General features: G+C 42.6%; 2 protein-coding genes across 6 annotated transcripts; both read right to left on the bottom strand.

Annotated features, from left to right (window-relative positions):
• Window positions 1–3,173: 3,173 nt before the first annotated feature.
• Window positions 3,174–12,357, bottom strand: adnpb (activity-dependent neuroprotector homeobox b). Of its 3 annotated transcripts, none has more exons than XM_018737786.2 (4): window positions 12,304–12,357; window positions 8,184–8,300; window positions 7,699–7,791; window positions 3,174–7,222 (listed from the first exon to the last, which is right to left on the bottom strand). In XM_018737786.2, the coding sequence occupies exons 2-4, from the start codon at window positions 8,289–8,291 to the stop codon at window positions 4,163–4,165; spliced, it is 3,261 nt and encodes a 1,086-aa protein (XP_018593302.1). In that variant the 5' UTR covers window positions 8,292–8,300; window positions 12,304–12,357; the 3' UTR covers window positions 3,174–4,162. The 3 variants fall into 3 exon arrangements, with proteins under 3 accessions (XP_018593302.1, XP_029105544.1, XP_018593304.1); XM_029249711.1 differs by lacking the exon at window positions 12,304–12,357 and adding an exon at window positions 11,426–11,952; XM_018737788.2 differs by lacking the exon at window positions 12,304–12,357 and adding an exon at window positions 11,636–11,952.
• dpm1 (dolichyl-phosphate mannosyltransferase subunit 1, catalytic) lies at window positions 12,342–18,246 on the bottom strand. 3 transcript variants are annotated; one of them, XM_018737790.2, is made up of 9 exons: window positions 18,091–18,246; window positions 17,454–17,553; window positions 17,260–17,293; window positions 16,485–16,561; window positions 16,323–16,348; window positions 15,698–15,793; window positions 15,556–15,624; window positions 15,314–15,428; window positions 12,342–12,415 (listed from the first exon to the last, which is right to left on the bottom strand). In XM_018737790.2, the coding sequence occupies exons 1-9, from the start codon at window positions 18,219–18,221 to the stop codon at window positions 12,377–12,379; spliced, it is 687 nt and encodes a 228-aa protein (XP_018593306.1). In that variant the 5' UTR covers window positions 18,222–18,246; the 3' UTR covers window positions 12,342–12,376. The 3 variants fall into 3 exon arrangements, with proteins under 3 accessions (XP_018593306.1, XP_029105545.1, XP_018593305.1); XM_029249712.1 differs by lacking the exon at window positions 12,342–12,415 and adding an exon at window positions 13,780–15,120 and having other exon boundaries at window positions 15,556–15,651; XM_018737789.2 differs by lacking the exon at window positions 12,342–12,415 and adding an exon at window positions 13,780–15,120.
• Between the last annotated feature and the right edge of the window lie 1,555 nt (window positions 18,247–19,801).

Here is a 19,801-nt window from a genome sequence, read left to right as displayed (position 1 = left end):
AAGGATACTGAGGAGATCATGGGAATTTGCAGAAAGTCTACATGAGTTTTGATGATCTGAAGAAGGCTTGCAGTCATGTGTCCCAGTGTTATTTTATGGGATGTACTGAAGGACAGTGGTATGCTGTGGTTTCTTCTGTGTGCCATTTCTTCCCTGGATCTGCTGAGTGGGAGTTGCATATGCATTTTCAGAATTGTCAAACTCGTCCCATGTTGGTGATGCACTCTGGTAAGGGAGTGTCTTGTCTCTTCTTATGTTTGTGGCATTCATGGAAAGAATATCAAGGTGCAGTGAGGGTTTGAAGAGTATGTTGGTTAAGTGTGCAAGAGTTTGCAGACTGTGTTAGTCTCAACAGAATATTGTCTTGAGCGTGTGCTAAGAGTGATTCCTAGCTAAGTGTGATGCAGTCGGGATGAAGGTCACCACAACCAGGATGAGTTGATAGTTCTCGCCAGGGTAGGTTGTTGTTTAATTACCTTAGGGTTCATTTTATAAGTGACAACAGTTTGGTGCAGCACTGTAGAGAACTATGGTGTTGAAGGATGGGCTGAGTCCTCAAAGCTCACCATTTACCATTCAGTCTACATACCCCTTCTGACCTGCAGCTATGAGCTTTGGGTATCTGTGGATGAACAGGGTCAGGGGTACAAGCAGTGAAAATGAAGTTCCTCTGCAAGTTACTAGGACTCACACTTAAGAGTGAGGAGCTCAGCAATCTGGGAGGCTGTCATAGCAGGATTACTACTCCAGATCAGGAGGAGTGAGTTGCTAGGAAGACTCTTGCTATGGAGAGAGAAGTATGGTCTGCTGTGCTCCATGTGTTGCAGCTGTGACCCACACCAGGGTAAGTAATAAGAAGAAGGAAGGAAGGAAGGATGGATAGATGCTTTCACTTTATGAACTGATTTTGGGAAGAATGTTGGTTGTATTTTACTTCTGTACCTGGAACACTGCACACACAATCAGCATGTAGTGTTCACCTTTTTCATGCTATAGCTGCAGGAGTTCTCATGCTCACATGGAAATCTGTAGGACTCCCTGGCCAGACTTAAAACAAACCAAAAGTCCCAAGTAAATTTTAAAGTGAAATATTTTATACGTGGCACCATGTGTGGGAAAGCAGTTTCAAGATTTTTATATAGCTATGTACGAGTGCCCTGCGATGAACTGGCATCCCATCCAGAGTGTAACCCACCTTAAATCCCGTTTTCCTCTATTATGCTCCAGACCACTGTGAACTGACTTTGGACAAGCAGTTACTGATAACAGATGGATTGATGGATGGATTTCGGGGGTTTCCTGTAGGAAGCAAATGTAAATGTGCCTCCAAGGAGAAACAGTGGGAAGACCCAAATACTGCGGCCTCTTTGCTCCCCTCCCCCTCACAAGCTACACCCAGCAGTGCAGACAAGGCCTGGCATTCTCACAGTCAGAGCCCTTTGGGTTTATACTAGTTCAGCTTCTCTGCAGAAAGCATCAGTGAGCTCAGCTTCTTAGTGGGGGGAATATAATACTGCATAAGAGCAAGGTGAAATTCTGGGCAACCTTAGACATGCTTTACACTCTACCTCTTGTAGGACTATCATCCAGCTGTCATTAAACTGCTGTAGAAAGAGAGAAGAAGCAGGCAGAGTTCCTTTACAGTGAGCACAACACTCAGATGTTTCACATATGCTTGAGCTACGTTCCTGCAAACTGACCATGCTGAAAGGACCTATGGAAAACGCTTTAATTATGTCAAAAGATACTGGTTTCTGTGAAAAATGTATTCGTTTAGTGGTTTTTCTCCAGATCAACTTACTATGTTAAGGTACCTACAATCATTTACCCCTACAGCTGGATAATTTTTACTGGAGCAATTTAAGGTAAGTACCTACTCAAGCGTACTACAACTGGAGGTGGGATTCAAACCTGCAACCTTTGGGTCCAAAGGCAGCAGTACTAACAACAGCTGTCCCATATATACTGTCATTTTTTACAGCTGAGGCTATAAAGATTTTTGCTGTGGTTCCGTCAAGGTGGTGTAAAGACTACACTTGTGCTCTGCTTTGGCCAATCTTAACAGCAAGAATAATTTTTCTCAGTATGTTGCACTTGTCATGGAGGTGAACATGGAACAAGGTATATAATCTCAGTGATGTTGGATAAATTCACCTATACAATCATTCACTTCTAGGCATTTATTTGTGACCCTTTAAAAAAATTAAGCCATTTAGACAATGCGTATGTTCATTTAATGCAGTGTACTTTTAAATCCATTTATACAAGTGGGTATTTTACTGCTGCAGTTCAAGTTAATTTGCTTACTGCTTCTGCGGTTTGAACCCAGAAATTTACTAACGATTACAAGTCAATTGTGTTATCCTAATGCTGTCATTTAAATGCTCCCAAAGAGATGATGTGGCACAGCTGATTGTGGCCTGAAACTGCAAAAAAAAGGAAAAAAAAAAGAAAAAAATTGTCTTCAGACCTTTTGTATGATACATATACACAGACACAATGTGTGCAACCACTTGTTCCAAGTGGGGTTGTGGCAAACCAGAGCCTAGCCTGGCAGCACAAGGCGTGGGGACACACCCAGGATGGGACGCCAGTCTGCCACAAGGCACCCCAAGCGGGACTTCAACCCCAGACCCACCACAGAGCAGGCCATGGCCAAACCCTCTGCGCCACTGCACTCACCCTCCTATGATACACAACCATGTAAAATACACTGAGCTGGTGTTTTTTTCTCCAAAAGTGACCTGTTAAGCTACTTACAATTATCCATTTATACAGATGGGTAATTTTTATTGGAGGAATTCAGGGCAAGTACCTTGGTCAGCAAGAAGTGAGATTTATATGTGGGTCTATTTAAAGTCGGTCTGTTTTAAAGACAGCTCTAACCTCTACTCCACCTCCTGCCCTGACCCAAAGAAAGATTTTATTTAAAATGTATATATTGTCATGGCTCTAACAGTCCTTCTTCTGACTGATGTTCTGCCACGATGCTGACACCATCTTTATATGTTGCTGAAGCATGAAGGCTGTAATGTGGGATGTGTTTGGCTGTACTGGAAACATACAGTAGAGGCCCTACACAGCACACTAGCAGGTAGAAGTGGCTGTGCTCCACTATGCAGGGAATGAAAACCAGGCTGCGCGGAAACCACTGTGAGAAGCACAATACAGAACTTTATTGTTCGGAAAAGTTTAAATGAAAAACCAAAGTGAAAAGATCACAAATTAACATAACACACAGTGAGTCATATCGATGATAAATGTTCACAACACCGCAGCGACAGGTGTGAGCTCTCTAGAACATAATTTTTTAAATGGTACAGCTAGAGCTTTTGCAAGGCTGATTTTAATACAGTCTAGACTACAAATTACAGTATCTATGGAATAATGAAAGTAAAACTGCCCTTTCAATCAGAACAAATGAGATGTTCTTATAGCAGAACAAAAGTTACTGCAAAAAAGCAATTATGTTCCATTAATTTGTATTTTGTATATAGATATTATTTTGCAAAATACTATGGTTTTATTTAAAAAACAGCAGCCACTAGAGCACTTTTTTATCCATAGAAGTGGACAAATGTAGAACTTATGTCAGCCTAGCTTGTGCACAAAAAGTAGCAAATATATCATAGATACACTACAGCAATGTGATGTCTCTTCAAACAGTTCTAAAAGACTGTACAAATATACACTAGCTATTGTATGACTATATGAAACAAACAGGTGATTCTCCTGTTTAATCAATTCTTGAAACCTAATACCTTGTAACCAGTTAGCCACCACGTTCTAGTGACAAAAAGAAAAAGTAAACTTCTGAATACCTAATGTAAATTGAAGGCAAAACTCAAGACATATGTACTATTTAGTGCATTTTCAACATTTTGATTTCCTGCCTATGGCAAGTTATAATACCCTTCCCCTCCCTGTTTTGTTTGCAGTTTATTCATTGCTGCCATTGTAGAGCATGAGTACAAAGCAGCTAAACTGACCTTTTACATGGATTCTTATTCCACTGGATGGCTTGTTGGAAAGAGCAAGAAAAACATTTGGTCTTTCTGACCTCCCCTTCTGCAGCCTTTGACTGCTCAAGTGCCGAGTCTGGGGTTTTGAGGTTGGCCTGGGTTAGCCATTACATTGATGGTAGTGCGTGTTTCTGTGTTCATTACACTTGTTGGCTGCTCAGACCCACAGCTCCTGACAGCAGGCCACACCCTGCTTCCTTGCTCACAGCCAATCCCTCATTCGGCTGTTCCAGCTCCACAGCTTCTGGCCTACTCTCTCCCTTGCCCTGGTTGACATGGTCCTTCAAAGATGCGGGAGTGCTCTTCTGCAAAACAACTTGTTCGTCATCTGTTTTACTTTCCTCTTGCCTGTCTCGCTGCTCAGCGAGGCCATAACCATTCTCATAGTGGAGTGTGTCCTCCTGCCAGGTCCCCAAGTCTGAGTCTGAGTCCAAAAGAAGTCCTGCTCTTTTCTTACATTTATTGTTCGTGGGGTTCTCATTCTCTTCATGACTGTTTCTTCTTTGCACCAGTTGGGAAGTCACACAGTTATCACCTTTCCCAGTCTCTATCTGCTCTTCACCTGAAACTTTTTTCTCTTTAGACCTCACCTCCTCCTCCTCTTTTACCTCCTCTCCCAGTGACTCAGTATTGATGTCTATAGCTATGAGTTCTGGGTGCTTGTCAGATGTTTGTTGCAAGGTGTTCTCGATTGTCTTATTTTGGTCATTTCTGTCTAGATTAGGCGGAGGTGCAGATTCAGCACCCTTTGACTGGGACTGGCTGCATTTTACAACCCTCCCTTGTATCCCTTGCAAAAGTTCAGTGAAAGAAGTAGCACACTCTTCCAGACGGCGGTTTATAGAGTCTGCAGACCGTCCCATGGATGTTTTAGAAGTCCTGCTCTCCTCTTCATCTTTGGCTTCAAAAAACCACTCAGGGTCAAAGTCCATTTTGTGCTTAAGCTTGTTGACCTCTCGCATGTTGAAGCCCATCAGTACAGAGGCATTCTTGAACTCACAGTCCTGAATGCATTTTCTACGACGGTTTGCAAAGTGGCTAGATATGTCAGATTTCCACAACCAGAGGCTGGCTGCAAGCTTCTCAACCTCTGCCCTTGAGGGATAGGGCTGTTTGTTGAAGTACTTTGTGAGGAAAGCCTTCCGTGCCTCATATGACTCATCTTCATGACCTTTGGGGTCAAGCGCTAGGACTACAGGCTCATCGAATTTCTCCACTGAACTGGTAGGGCAGTGCTCTGAATCCAGTTTTCGTTTTTTCTGGAAAACTGGATCTGAGTGTTCAATGTCGCGCTTGAGTGAAGCCACACCTGATGACTGGGCTACTTTCAGGGATGCACCGAGTTTGTCTTGGCCATTTTGTGTCTTTCCCACCCCTCTGCAATGTACTAGGTGAAGTGTGATTGTGGATGCAGTCATGTTACTGGTGTACACTCCCAAGCAGTGAATGCACTTGTATGTCAATTTCTTTTCCACAGGGTGCACTGTCTGGATCACCTGATGCCTCTCTCTCAGGTGGTGTGCAAGTGCATCAGAGATTGGACCTTTGAGTATTGAGAAGCACAATGGGCACAGTGTCTTACCCACATCCTTCTTGTACGGCACAGCGGCCTGTGGTGCACTCTTTATAGGTACATCAAGGCTGTCTGGCATTTTGGGAAGCGACTTCTTGCACTGAGCTGAAGAGGAATTGTTCTGAGCATGGAAGGCCACGGACTCCTCTGGTGCATCTCGCATGTTGTAGGTTGTGACTATTAACTGAATGTTCTTCGGATTACCTTGCTGGAGAGTGAGGTCAAAGGTAAGGGGGGAGTCAGTCCGCGGCCCCACAACCTCATCAGGGTGAACCAGGCGCATGTGTGTCACCATCTTTTCTACATCGTTGAAGGTAGAGCGACAGTAGGGGCAGGACAGGCCATGGATCAGCATGTGATTTAGAAGTGTGTCACTGGGCAAGTAGCGGTTGCAGTACAAACACTTGCTTGTAAAGTTATGAATCTTCATGATGTAGTTGGCCACTGCCGGGACTTTCTCTGCCTTGTGCTCTTTCTCAAAATGTGCACTGTACACATTCTCTGGAAAGAGTTCATTGCAGATAGTGCAGATCTTCCACTTCTGTGTGTAGGATGTGCCAAGAATGGAAGTGCTGCCCTTTTTGGCAGCAACCGAGCCCACAGCTGTAGCGGCGGCTTGCACCCGAGAGGACAGAGGTATAGATTTGAGTGTCGAAGAAGAGGTAGAGGTCCCCGACTGGAAGCTCCTGCCCTCAACTGAGCCCAGTGTCCCAGAGATGCGCATGTTTCCACCAGGCAGTTGCTGCTTCATAGTTTGAGATTGTTGTGGGACAGACACCTGTGCATTGCCAGGCAAAGTGATGCGTACCTGCTGGCCACTAAGAGAGTAAGCCTGGGGGCTCCCAGTTTTGAGCGTGTATGGACCCTGCTTTAATTGGGTGCCTGACAGCAGTCCAGCCTTTGGAATGACCAGGCGGTTGAGTTGCTGTGCTGAGAGGGATCGTATGCTGGTGGTTACCAGGGTGCCCTTTTGGGTGACTCCCAGAATGCCTTTCTCCTGGGGCTTTGGTGAGAGTTGCATGAGGGGCTTGGACCTTGGCACAACCACATTGGTGTGGCCAATCATGGCAGTTACCTGGTAGCCAATGCGTTCATGGTCTTCGATGACATGCTGTACCAGGGCTTCATAAGTGCGTGGCACAAACAGACAGCGTTTGCAGTGGATGGTGTCATCACGGGAGTTTCCGCCAACAGCACCATTGACTGACTTATCACCAGGTTTGGCCATATATGGCGCAGCCACATGCTGGAAGTGTTCCCGGTAGATGTGCTTGCGCACCACATTGTACAGCGGATCACGATAGGTGCATTTCTTGCAATAGTACACAGCCTGCTCCATACTGTCCATTGGCTTGAGCTTGTGGCTGCTGTCAAGCCTCCCAGCATCCTTTAGCCCGGCTGGCCCACTACCCATTCCTTGCCGTACCACATTGTTGGGCATGTGGAACAGCTTGATGTGTGTTTCCAGGGTCTTCTTGTTGCCATTGTACGTGCAATAGGGACAGTTAAGCAGAATGCGGCTCTCAAAGTCCTCGCTGTGCACATTACGGAAGTGACTCTTGTACGCCGAGAAGAACTTTGAAGAGAACGGGCACCCAGAGCAGCAGAATGGTTTTGACCTATATTCCTACAAAGTAAAAACAAGACTTTACAAATTCTTACTAGTGTCACAGACTATATTAAAATTGATACAAATAAAAAGCAATAAAAAAATTATACAAATTCAATTTGTTTACGAATGGTTTAGGTACCAGTAGAGATAGAAATAAAGATCCACTCATGACATTCTGACCAATAGAACTGCAGTTCTCTCCACTGTTGTAAGAGCCATACCAAATTGTATAGAAAATTGTTGACCTTTATGCGAAAGGAATGTACACACGGAATGACTTTCGATATATTTGGTAACATTTGAAGCAAGTCTTCATATTGCTATGTTGAAAAGTACTTAAAAGTTCACAGATGTGTTACAAATTATTTATAGAAGCAGAAATATTCATCATGTCATATGAATACAGATTGTACATATTTCAATAAAATAAAGAACTAGTTAAGTGTTGAGGTAAATAGCCTATAGACAAGGTGTGTGTCTGTATGTCTTACTTGGGGTTTGGTTAACGATGGATCCCACATGCACACATCTTCCCAACTAGTGTTCTTCACATAGAAGTCATTGGGGACAAAGTCTTTAAAATCCTGCCCAAGGAGCCAAAAACAGGGGGAGATAATTAATTAATCACTTTAAAGAAACTTGAGGGCATAATTAAGATTTCAACTTCTTTAAGACTTTTACAAAATAAATTAGCATGTATCATCTGTACATAACATTAGCAACAGAACTGTTAACAGATGCCTGTACAGTAGGCCTTGGAAGAAAAGTAAATAAAACACACACTAAAATTCAAAAAGTTGCTAGGCAGCAAAAAAAAAAAACATTAAAATGAATCATCTGTTGTACAGAGTGAATGGTAAACAACAGATGACTAAAGGAAGACTTCAAGACTTGAACTGAGAAACTCCAGACAGTTGGAAATGGCAGACAAAACGTATGAAATACAGATCTCAGAGAAACAGTCCTTCAATCTTACATCAATGTGGTCTTTGCAGTATTCCAAGCCGATGTCGCTCAGGACTTTCTTCACATTTTTCCTGGCTTTTCGCAGACTGCCCAGGTTGTTCACAGGAAGCTGAAACATTCTTCCAACCTGAAAAGGGAAACAAAATAATTGTAACCTAAAAAACTATTCATGTTATGTAAACGTGGTCATAGGGTCATACTCTTTGCATCTCAGTGCTGTATGAAATAAGATTACAAAAAGAGGTATTTCAAGGTTTTTTTTTTTTTTTTTTTTTTTTAAATTTAAAAAGCTCAATGAATGGGAATGTTTTTCAGTAGTGTGTTCCTCATTGAGACAGGACTTTAGTCCTTACATAAATCAGTAATTTCTTTATAAAATGTCTAAGTGAGAAATTCAGGTTAAGACCTTCACTAATCTGGTGTTCTGACTCTGAAAAGAACTTATATTCCGTTTCGAAAATGTTTTATGTTTGTAAAGTATCAGCAGTGAAAAGAAACACTTCAAGCCATTTAGTAAACACACACGTCTGCTACCGAATTCAAGGGTGCTCAACTGTCCTAACTTTGCCAAGATACAAATTTGTAGGATATTTAATCTAAGTCATAGACAGATGCAAAAACTGAAAACGAGACAGGCTCAATACATAACTATAAGACAGAAGTTAATTAAATTTGCATCTATTCATTTAACAGACTTCTCCAAAGCAACTTCCAGCGATTACTATGTAGTATTTAGCAGACACCCTTATCAAAGGTGACTGTACGTAATAAACCTCCTACAATCATTCACACAACTGAACACCAGAGCAACGTGACGCACATACTGTACATACACAAATTCACTCACCAAGGGCAAGGCATTTATTTATTTATTTTAAAGTCAGCAGCTAACTTGAAACACATGTATTTGGACTGTGTGAGGAAACCCATACAAACGTAGAGAGAAAAGTCAAACTCCACACACACCGAGGAGGGATCGAACCCATGTCCGATCGCAGCTCCCAGGCTCTGTGAGGCAGCAGCACTGTCCACTGCGTTATCATGCTCTCCATCAGCTAATATCCTGAAACGGTGTTTGTTGGGGGTGTAGTCAACAGCCCGTTCAAACACGGCATAGAAACCCGTACCACCAGATCGTTGGTGTTCACGCAGAATGTTTAACATTAACTTTCCGATGAGCCACCTTACAGAGTCCTGAGGCCAAGCACCTGAGTAAAGACCCCACTTAATTACAATATCCAACACTGCTTCCGAAAACCAATCCGAAATCGCACTAATACGTCACATGTACCAAATACCATGGCGGTGCAGCAAAAACCGCTACTCGCTTTTAGGTTCACAACAACCAACCACCACTTTTGCATCCAACAAATTCCGAATCTCCAACTGCAAAAGGAGGTTGGTCCATGCATTTAAGTGGAACGCTTCCAATGGCATAAGCCTTGAAATCCAACTGCAGCAGAGCTCAAGTGCTTTGAGTTACAATGCCAAGCTGTCATCCACACCTGGAGATATGGGTAGAGATATGGGCTGCAGCACAGCACTGCTTTACAAAAAAAAACACACATACACACACACATTAAAAAAGGAGGGAAAGACTGTGAAAGTGGTGGACAACACAGACGGCTCTCCGCTTTCATCGGTTTCCATTGATGCCTGCACTGCTGGGCCAAGCAGTCTCCTTCAGCAGCAGCAGCAGCAGCAGCAGCAGCCGCCGCCATGTAGAGTATCAGTAGTGGAGTAAAGTGCTGTGCGGCTGGCTGACCGAACAGTCCGAGCACATTCTAACAATGCTGGTAGATGGCGCTAGAGAACACCTCTGCCTCCCCGTTATGTAAGCTCCCTGGCCCTGCCTTTGCAGCCTCTCCCCGTGATGGCGGAATGGCGCCTCCTATTGAGTCAGCAATGGAGCCCAACATCTACGACATGTCTGCAGTGGATTTTTTTTTTTTTTTTTTGGTGGGGGGAGGAGGATGGAGGGAGTGGGGGCTGAGTCTAGCTTGCCCTGCTTAGGGTGGCTCATACAGGGTAGTGGAGCTGTGCAAGAGAGAGGCCAGGGCTGGGGGTGTGCCTGTTTAAATGTTCCTCCATCACACAAATAAGAAACATACAACTTTCCAAGTGTTCAGAAACACAGGGCTGGTCCAGTAGGAGCAGAATCCAACGACAAACATCTGTCGTGGGGAACTCAACTCAACCAAAAACGTACGATCAAATGTGAGTACTTGATCCGATCCATTAAAGTGCATCTATCGGCGTGTAATGTGTTCTTCGGAGAAATTCCGAGCATCCTGCACTGCAAGTAAACACGCAGCAAGAGAAGGAATTCAGCCAATTATGAGCTGATTACAGGGGTAATAATCGAAGCTCAAAAGTGTCCCTGTCTGGTCAAGTGGAAATGAGTGTAAACACACCGGCTCACTCTGGATTTACCATTTTAATGGAGGCTACAGCAGATGTGTGGGGTTTTTCACACACCAGACAGTTGCAGCAGTGTGGTACTGTCGTCTCCCAGTGAGTCCAGGTGAATCGGTGCAAGTGTGTGTGTGTTCTGTGCCCATTATCATCACAGCACAGTGTTACAGCGACAGCGTGGAGGGAAAGGAGATCAGATCGCATCAACACTCCAGTTTACAAACACAATGAGTCACTCAGAGCGCAGCTGCGCTCACCGCTGTCCACAGATCACTAATAATAAATAACAACAGTCATAATTATGATCGTACCGGCGGGATCGGGGGAGAGAGAGAGAGGGCATGCACATGGTATTAAAAACGATAACATGACAGACATGCACTGTGGTCCAGTACACTCCGACCGGCTTCCTCTGCTGCCTGAACCCGAGCATCACACACATGATGATTTGTAGCAGGCAAGTAGTTCCACTGAAACATTTAAACACGGCTGCAGTCAAATCGCTGTACTACATGCTTAGATTTAATGTCATGTATATCGCTGGGGCTCCCGTGAGTACAAAGGAAAAGCGGTGGTCCGACCGACGCGCTCCAGCCACCGCCGCAGACGATCGCCTTAGCAACGGACGTGCCGGGTGGCTGTCGCCGGGTACCGGCTGCTGGGTGTCGGGTCAGAACCGGGTGGGTACTATTAAACAGAGTTGAGGAGCTGTGGCTAATTAATTAGCAGCCGAGCGGTCCGCAGCCCGGGGGGGTCGGTACACGAGCCCTCCGCACCGACCGGACCGGCCGCCCGGGGAAAGACGAGGGACTCCGAGGGGCCGCCGACAGCGCTTACCTGTCGGCCGCGATCGGATCGGTGCTCTGCTGCCAGTCCGCTGAGACAAAGGATGCGCGCTCCCTCACACTCACTCGCTCGCTCGCTCGCTCACTGTCTCTCAATCAATGAGTCCGAGCCCGCCGTTGTTGCTGTTGCTGCTGCTGCTGCTGCTTCTGGCGGCGGGGGCGAGCCGCGCTGCCGACCCCGCTCCGGGCGCGCTCACCACACCGAAAGAGGGAGCTGCTCGGCGCGAGCCGGAGCCGTCCTTCTTCTGCGTGCGCGCGGCTGCCGGGGATGAAGAGCCGCTGAAACTCATCTAGAAGGATGGTCCCCGGGACGGCGAGGGGAAAGCGGGGGCCTGCGGGACGGCCAGGACCAACTTTAAAGCGTCCTGCAGAAGATATCTGCCACTAATATAAATATTTATGACGAGTCTTTGCCCCCCTCTTCATCCACAGACAATGCACCCCCGAGCAGAACCTGCCCTGTTCAAAATGGCGCACGAGAAAAAGCGGATGTGACATAAGAGCTCGATTAGCATAAAGTCTTCGCGCGGAGATTAGAGTTCCCTCCAGGGCACCCTCGGACCCAAGTATCCTCACCTGTCAAAGAAAGATTAGACCAAAGGGCACTTTTCATATTCCCCACTTCTTCGCCTCAAGCCGTTTATCTCTGTATCTCATTCACGGTGGGGGGTTGTCAGGATGGGGTTGCATATACCGACCGGTAGGGGGCGTCATGTCCTCCAGCAGGCCCAACTGACTCGGTGGCAAATAGAGAACGCAATGGCGAACGCATGCGTCAAAAAAGGGCCTTTCTGGTGCTTTCGGCAAAGCTGCACGGCATCCTCACGCCATGTGTTTTACCGCCTTTTCACACGGACCCCCTGCACTGACCTCTGGGGCTTCGGTCACTGCCGGAGTCCTTCAGCCCCCCGCCGTTCCTCTGAATGCAGAGCTTCTTCCTCTCTCAGGTGTTTATTTGTCCGATAGTGTTCCAGCTGAGACCCTGGAGGGGAAAAAAAAAAAAAAAACAGTCGTTGAGCAGCTGGAAGGATTCAGTGATATGAAAAACTTTGGATATTCAATATATGAGCGTTTCCCTTAGCTGAAGGTGTCGATTAAATGTAATAAGCATCACGTAAAGAGCAGGTCTAAATGTCTGGGGGTTTCACTTCAGCTCTTCAGTTCTCCTCCAACCCAACGTCGCATTGAAGAAGCACGACTCATTTATTTCGTATATGTGGCGCTATAACACAAACGGGACAGCAGGAGGCATGACGGTTTTGGTTGTTATCTTGCGCTCTGGAGGACCCTAGTTTGACTCTCACTCCTGCAGTAATGCCCTTGGTCAAGGTACTCACCCTGAATGAATACAATATGAACACCTTGATGTATGAAAAGGGTAAATCAGTATAAAGCTGATCAACATTATAAATCCCCTTAGAAAAAGACATTAGCTAAGAAAAAGTTAAACACGAATCTCTTCCCTTAAGATAAAAACAACTTTTTGAGATTTCTGTCTTTAAAATCTTTACATGAATGCAACATATTTCTGTGCGCTAAAAGAATGTGCAGAAATCCCATTTCCTGGTGCAGCAGCTACGAGCAAGGTATTTACCCTGAATTACTCCAGTAAAAATTACCCAGCTGTATAAATGGATACAAATTTATCAGCAGCTTAACACCAAGTTGCTCAGGAGAAAAGCATCCGCTAAATGAATAAACGTAAATAACGTAATGCAAATTAATAGCACACGAGAAAGTCGTTCCCCAACACATGAAAAATGTTTGCAGTATTTATTTTATTCACGTAATCATTGTTAAAGTACATATTTAGAAAATGCTTCAATTTGATAGTCTGTTTTTATATGCTGCAAACCTTTGAACTTGTTTGAAGATTTTTTTTTTTTTTTAATGCTAACTACCCTGAACTGCAGGTTGCCCATAAATGACCTATAAGCCATTCAGAAACTCTTTAACGTGATATATTTCCTTTAGCCTAACTTGACGTGAGAAAGATATTGACATCACCCAGCATATACATCAACATGCTCATCAGAACATCTTTACTAGTTCAGAATGAAAATCCATAGCTTCCAGCTGTGTTGAAAACTTGGTCACAGATCTTGTAATCATGTCTGTCACATATGAAAAGACAGAAGTGGCAACTTAAACCACAACAGCAAAATATTTTACTGTAATCAAAAGAAAATTGGTACATTTGAAGATAATAGTACATTAACTGAGTTTACATGATAGAATAACTATTATTCCCAAGTGCTATGATTGCAGCTACAATATGCAGCAAACATATTTCCATTTGTTTATTTAGAAGATCCTTTTCTCAAGTGACATAATGCAAAAAACAAAAGCATATTTCACAACAGATGGAGAGACATCTAGACATGCAATTTGTGAAGTACAGTGAATTAGTCCAATACCACTCTTTTTGACAGCATACATTGCACAAATACCTGTATATAGAATTTATAGGAAATATTTGTTTTTGTCTTTAGCAGATGAACTTTTGTGGAACAGATAAGAGATCAGGAAAGAAATGGGTCTGAAAAAGAAGCATATTCACTCTTCTTGCAAGATTCAGAAGTTCTGAATAGTGTGGGAGCACATTCCACCACATTGGAGGCAAAACGAAGAACCTTTTGGAGCTCTCGGATCCACATGCAACAATAACATGGCCAAATTTTTCATTTATTCATTTAGCAGGCACTTTTCTCCAAAGGTGCATGCTTTAGAAAAGAAAAAAAAAAAAGCAAGCAAATAAAGGTGGTTTACATGATGTATTTCTGTTGCGTAGGCTGATGTAAAGTCTAAGAAATTAGGTGGACCTAATTTCAGTGATCCAGCATTTGACTGAAACACAAGGAAAATAAAGAGAATCATAAAGCATTTGTGTTTTGCATACAGCAGTGGAAACTATCACTTGTGAGGACTGTACTTTATGTCCACCATCATTTAACCCTGAAGCGGTCTCACTGCAGCAATTTACACTTCAGAAAACATAATCCCTAAATCATTTTAAACATTACACACCATCCATGATGTCATTATGGAAATTCATGTACATTTCTCCATTAATAATCATGCAAGTTTTGGCACAGACGGCTGTACATGACCATTTTTAAAGAAAATTGGCTTTAATCATTTTAATAAGTTATGTTGCTTTGAATGAAAATAATTTTTCCTTCATCCCATGCAGACTTCTAAGCCAGTATAGAGTAGCACATTAACAGCAGGATGACCTGAAGACAGACAGACAGTTCCTTTCTTCGCATTTACTTTATTACCAGACATCTACTTGCATGTAGTATTGGTGGTTTTATGCAATTCATGTAGTATAATCTAATGGAGACAGTGACAACAGGATAATTTTGAAAATATTTGAAAATGATTGTGACCAATATTATTGTAGCTTTAAGTCTATAGAGAAAAACAGGCAAAAAATTAAATGAATATTTTTCTCTGCCACTCACAGAAAAAAAAAATAAAAATCTATTTCTTCTCACAGTATCGTACTAAATGACAAAGATTCTGACTAACAACTGAAGTACAAAAACTACAGACCAGTACTAAGTCCATGTAAGCTCATCAAGTAGTAGCAAAAAGAGTCAGCAATCCTTTCAAAAAGGAAACAATTTCATTCCCTCCAAGTTTGGATTCTCCATAAACACGGTCCACAAATGAGATTGGAACCTGTTGAATTGGGGAAAAGGGGGGGAAAAAGAAAAAAAATAAATAAATTTGCTTTTTTTTCCCCCCCCCCTCAAACTAAAGAAGACAGAATATAACATGTATTAAAAGATGTCACACTGAAATTAACATGCCAATTATATATGCTGGACAGGCACCCAACGAGTGAACAGTTTACAGATGTGGTGGTCCTCACCTCTCCAATGCTGTAGCCCAGCTGCCGAGCTCTGACAATCATCTCCATCTGGAAAACGTACCCTTTGGACACACATCTGTCCACAAGCTGCTCCAGTACCTCTTTCTTGTACAACCTGAGAATAAAAACTTGGTGTCACCACACCACATCTCCACTGCAACATGAGATGGTGATTTCACTCTACCTTTCATTACTAAGCTCTCATCCAAAAGGTGCTTACAGCACAGTCACAGCTCACTCACCTGAAACTGCCAGTCAAGTCTGAAGCTCCGGGTCTCAGCAGAACCTGAGTAAGAAAATTGGCTCCCCGACTACAAGAAAGAAAGGATGTTACTCTGCTTAACTGTACACTGGGGTGGAAAATGAAGTTCCTTTGTGGGTTACCTTATGAGTTTCCTTCGAAGGTCCCAGCCATAAACACCCCCATTGCCGCTGTACCGTGTGCCAGAGACCACGTCAAACCCCCCCTCTTTCTGTTTCCTATGATATACACAAGAAAATTATCACACTGAAGCACACATTGGTAATCGTATGCAAAACATAGTTATTCAAAGAGCAAAATGTCCTTATAGAAGCATCTAAAACCATCAATATGAACATCATGCAGAACACAAGTCAGTCCTGGTAGAAGACACTGGATAATTCAATCACTAAGTGCAGTACTAATTACATTATCTGATTAAGACAAGTAGACTGGAAACTTAACACCTCTACTCTTAGCAGCATCAATGCCGCACAGATCCCCTAACTTGCCCCTCAGCCTCTGTGTCATCTCAGTCCTGGTTCCCACAGAGAACCTATCTTTCATGCAGTAGCCAAATAATCTTTCTTTATTGTAATGCAAGCTACAGTGCGACATACTGGCAAGCGACTAGCTGTTTATACTGAGAAAAGAAACTGTACGTGCAAAATTATCACATTTTAAAAGACACAACATGAAATATTTCACATAGAAACAGCGTTAGGGAGAAAACTGTGAGCTAAGTGAATAAATGTATGTGTTACTTACTGAATAAATTCAGGAATAAATTTGGGCTGAAAGAGGAAAGTAAATACTAAGTTACATCATTTTTTTCCCCTCAGTGCCAGCAGACAGAATTTCATTCAATTTGTTCAGACGTAAAAACAGCAGTATGTTGGATGCAGTCCAGCAGTGACCTGATCAGCTTACATGGTGAGAGAGGTCAGCATCCATAATGATGATAAAATTTCCGGTAGCATGTTTAATGCCGTGGATGTAAGCAGTCCCTGCAGCCAAAATTAAAAAGAAAGATCACACATGTGCATCTGACAAGTACAAAAGAATTTTCCCCAAATAGGGGAAAATAACACAAATTTGGGGAAAGATTTCAGCAAGAATAATCTGCTTAAGTCTTTTCTTACACAGATATATCAAATAAATGTTGAGTCATTTATATGCAAGCAAAAACAGTAATTTTGACTGTCTCTTGATTCCCATAAACATTTATCTTTGGGTGAGTCAGGTATTGTTTAAAATTTTATAAACAGAACTTTTAAAGTAATATTATAAATTTTAATACCAGTTTCCCTCCAATTTCTAGATATAACCTCTTCCCTGAAATGCAGGTCAAAAGTCAATTTCATATATAGGGACATCATTATTAAAATTTTATGTTTTTTTGATGTACTAGATGTTTTCTGTCACCACTGTAATTCAGTATCAATAAAATTAACTGCAATATCCTTATAGCAATAATTACTGTCTGCAAGGATATTCAAATTTTTATCTCCCAGTGACATAACAGTTTGAATCATATCATTAAATAAAGACAGAAAGATAAATTACTACTAAGAGTATAAACACTTCAATTCAAGGTAACTTAAGTGTTCTCATATTCACTATACACAAGCTCAGATAGGTAAACACGCTTGCTATGTTTCTATTCAAAAACAATACTAAAAATATAAAAATTATGCACTCTTACCCAATCCAAGTTTCTTTTCCCTTGGTCTAAGAAGCTGAATAAACAGATTTAAAAAAAAAAAAAAAAAAAAAAAAAAAAAAAAGAAATTATTACACTTCGCGACAATTCCATGTGAAAATCATGTTAATTTCCTTTTGAAAATACTCCTGGAAATGTTGCATTTTTCAGAGCCACAGTCAATGTGCTGCACTTACAACCCTGTGTGCACCGTAGATGCCCTGCAGTTGCTGCGCCACTTGAAGGGTCCCATCTGGACTCCCGTCATCGATCACAATGATCTCATAGTCGTAGCCACTGGAAAGCAACAGAAACGAGTAACAACAAGGGCAAAACCACAAGAAATGGAAAGAAAAGAATGCGAGGTGGGGGGAACCTGAATGAAAAACACACCACACAATCTAATACATGATGATAATCTCTCCCACGTGAGTGCAGGTTTTTAAATACTACCTTCTTTTTTTTTTTTTTTAGTTATAGTTTTCGTCATTTTAAACCACAAGTGAAGTGTGAGTAAGTAAGGCCACTTCGCCGGGTGGAGGACTGGAGGGAGAACTAACTTAGCGACAACATCATGACATGTTCATGATAAAGAGAGAGGTGTGTGTCAGGTAAAAGAAGACGTAAAATTACAACGCACTTCTCTTAACCGTATCGTCAGTTTGGTACTTTTGTATTAAATCTCGGTTAATTTAATAGGCACAGCGCGTTGCCTGTGACGTGAAGACGAGCAGCTGAGCATCATCATCTCTCATTTTCTCTGACTGACAACTCGCCACAGCACGAGTTTGTGCACAGAAAAACCAAACGCAGACAGAGCTTTTGAAAACGGACCTTTCGCCGAAATACTTCACCAGCAGCCACACGATCAAAGGCAAGTTTTCCCTCTCGTTGTACGTGGGTAAAAGAACGGAGTACTTGTCCTTATTCGCCTGCCTCTTACTGGAGCTTTTCCTACTTGCCATGTTGGAAGGTATAATGAAACGTCGATGATCTTCCTCGATGATCTGTTTCCAAAGTGGAAGCGCGGGCTGAATGGCGCAATACTGCCACCTACAGGGCGGGAGGATGTGTCCACTGTACGACATGAAACATTGATTGATTGATTGATTGATTGATTGAAGACTTTATTATCATTGTACTGCTGTGCACAACAAGGGAATTATGATATTCCCTGAGTTCTTCAGAAAACAACATAAAACAACAATACAAAACATAAGCCAGATAATAGATTGATTTAAACTGAATAATACAGTGAAACGGTAGGACAAACAATCAAACTTTTGCAAGTGTATGTGTAGTTGCATGTATTATGTGTGTATTCGGGGGGTAAAATCAGGCAGTATTCAGCTTTTATAGCTCTATAAGAAGCTATTTTTCATCCAAGTGGTATGTAAGTGGATTATCCTGTATTGCTTGCCAGAGGGGAGCAGTTTAAAGAGGTGGTGTGCAGGGTAAGTGGAGTCCCTGATCATTTTGGAGGCCCTGCTCTGACATCTGGACAGATAAATTTATTATTATGATGTTGATTTTATTTGTTTATCTATAGTGGCATGCAAATTTTAACCTATTTATACAGCAAAGTATTTTTACTGCAATAGTTCAAAGTAGGGGGGCGCGGTGGCGCAGTGGGTTGGACCGGGTCCTGCTCTCTGGTGGGTCTGGGGTTCGAATCCCACTTGGGGTGCCTTGCGGCGGACTGGCGTCCCGTCCTGGGTGTGTCCCCTCCCCCCTCCGGCCCTACGCCCTGTGTTGCCGGGTAGGCTCCGGTTCCCTGGGACAAGCGGTTCAGAAAATGTGTGTGTGTGTGTGTGTGTGTGTGTGTGTGTGTGTGGTTCAAAGTAAGTACCTTTATCAAGGATTGAGAAGATGATAGATATCCCACAAGAACGTTTCAAGTAGCAGGATTCAAACCAGAAACCTTCAGCTGACAAACTCAAATGAAGGCCTTTAGGTTCAACATACAGCCTCCTCATTACAAATTTGCAGAGATATGAACATTTCCAGATTTCTTTTTATTTTCTACCTTTAATTGTATTTATTGATGTTCTATTTTATTACTGTACATTTTTGTCTGATGCAGAATGAAAGCAACCTGTGTTTCTGTGTCCAGTGGTTAGTTGGCAGCAAAATGCACTGAGAAAGAAAAAATACAGAATAAAAGTGCAGGACTGAGATCATTACATTCGCTCCTGCAGTGTTTAGAGTGTATGTTTGGCTTCCGTGTTTGTTGGGGGTCACTAATATTTATGGGATGAGCCAGTCAGCAGCTGACACTGAATAGGGATTTGTGGAGAAAATATTTTATTTCCAGTCATTTTTAATTGTTTTATCTGCATTCCTTTTGGATATCCCATTGTAACCCAAATTCAGAGCTCAAAAAAGTCATGTCTTTCTTTTGGGTGAAATTTAGATAATTAAAATGTAGTAACAATGATGCTGGTCTGCAGTAGTATGATATGTTTTTGTAAAGTGTGTAGTGGTACAAGCTTTACTGCAGTCAAAATTTTTATTGTGTATGGATTACTGATACCTGGGCTCATTT

This window comes from Scleropages formosus, chromosome 2, assembly GCF_900964775.1.
Source record: "Scleropages formosus chromosome 2, fSclFor1.1, whole genome shotgun sequence".
Lineage (NCBI taxonomy): Eukaryota > Metazoa > Chordata > Actinopteri > Osteoglossiformes > Osteoglossidae > Scleropages > Scleropages formosus.
This window is presented reverse-complemented; position numbering and strand designations above follow the sequence as displayed.

Bases quoted from the DNA above. Each gene is read 5' to 3' on its own strand.
- adnpb (XM_018737786.2), bottom strand. From the start codon at position 8,291: ATGTTTCAGCTTCCTGTGAACAACCTGGGCAGTCTGCGAAAAGCCAGG. The intron at 7,792-8,183 runs GTAAGATTGAAG...CTCCTTGGGCAG, and splicing joins ACTGCAAAGACCACATTGAT to GATTTTAAAGACTTTGTCCC. The intron at 7,223-7,698 runs GTAAGACATACA...TTTACTTTGTAG, and splicing joins CATCGTTAACCAAACCCCAA to GAATATAGGTCAAAACCATT.
- dpm1 (XM_029249712.1), bottom strand. From the start codon at position 18,221: ATGGCAAGTAGGAAAAGCTCCAGTAAGAGGCAGGCGAATAAGGACAAG. The intron at 15,794-16,322 runs GTAAGTAACACA...TGTATATCATAG, and splicing joins TTTATTCCTGAATTTATTCA to GAAACAGAAAGAGGGGGGGT. The intron at 15,121-15,313 runs GTGAGGACCACC...CCAATTCAACAG, and splicing joins TGGGCTACAGCATTGGAGAG to GTTCCAATCTCATTTGTGGA.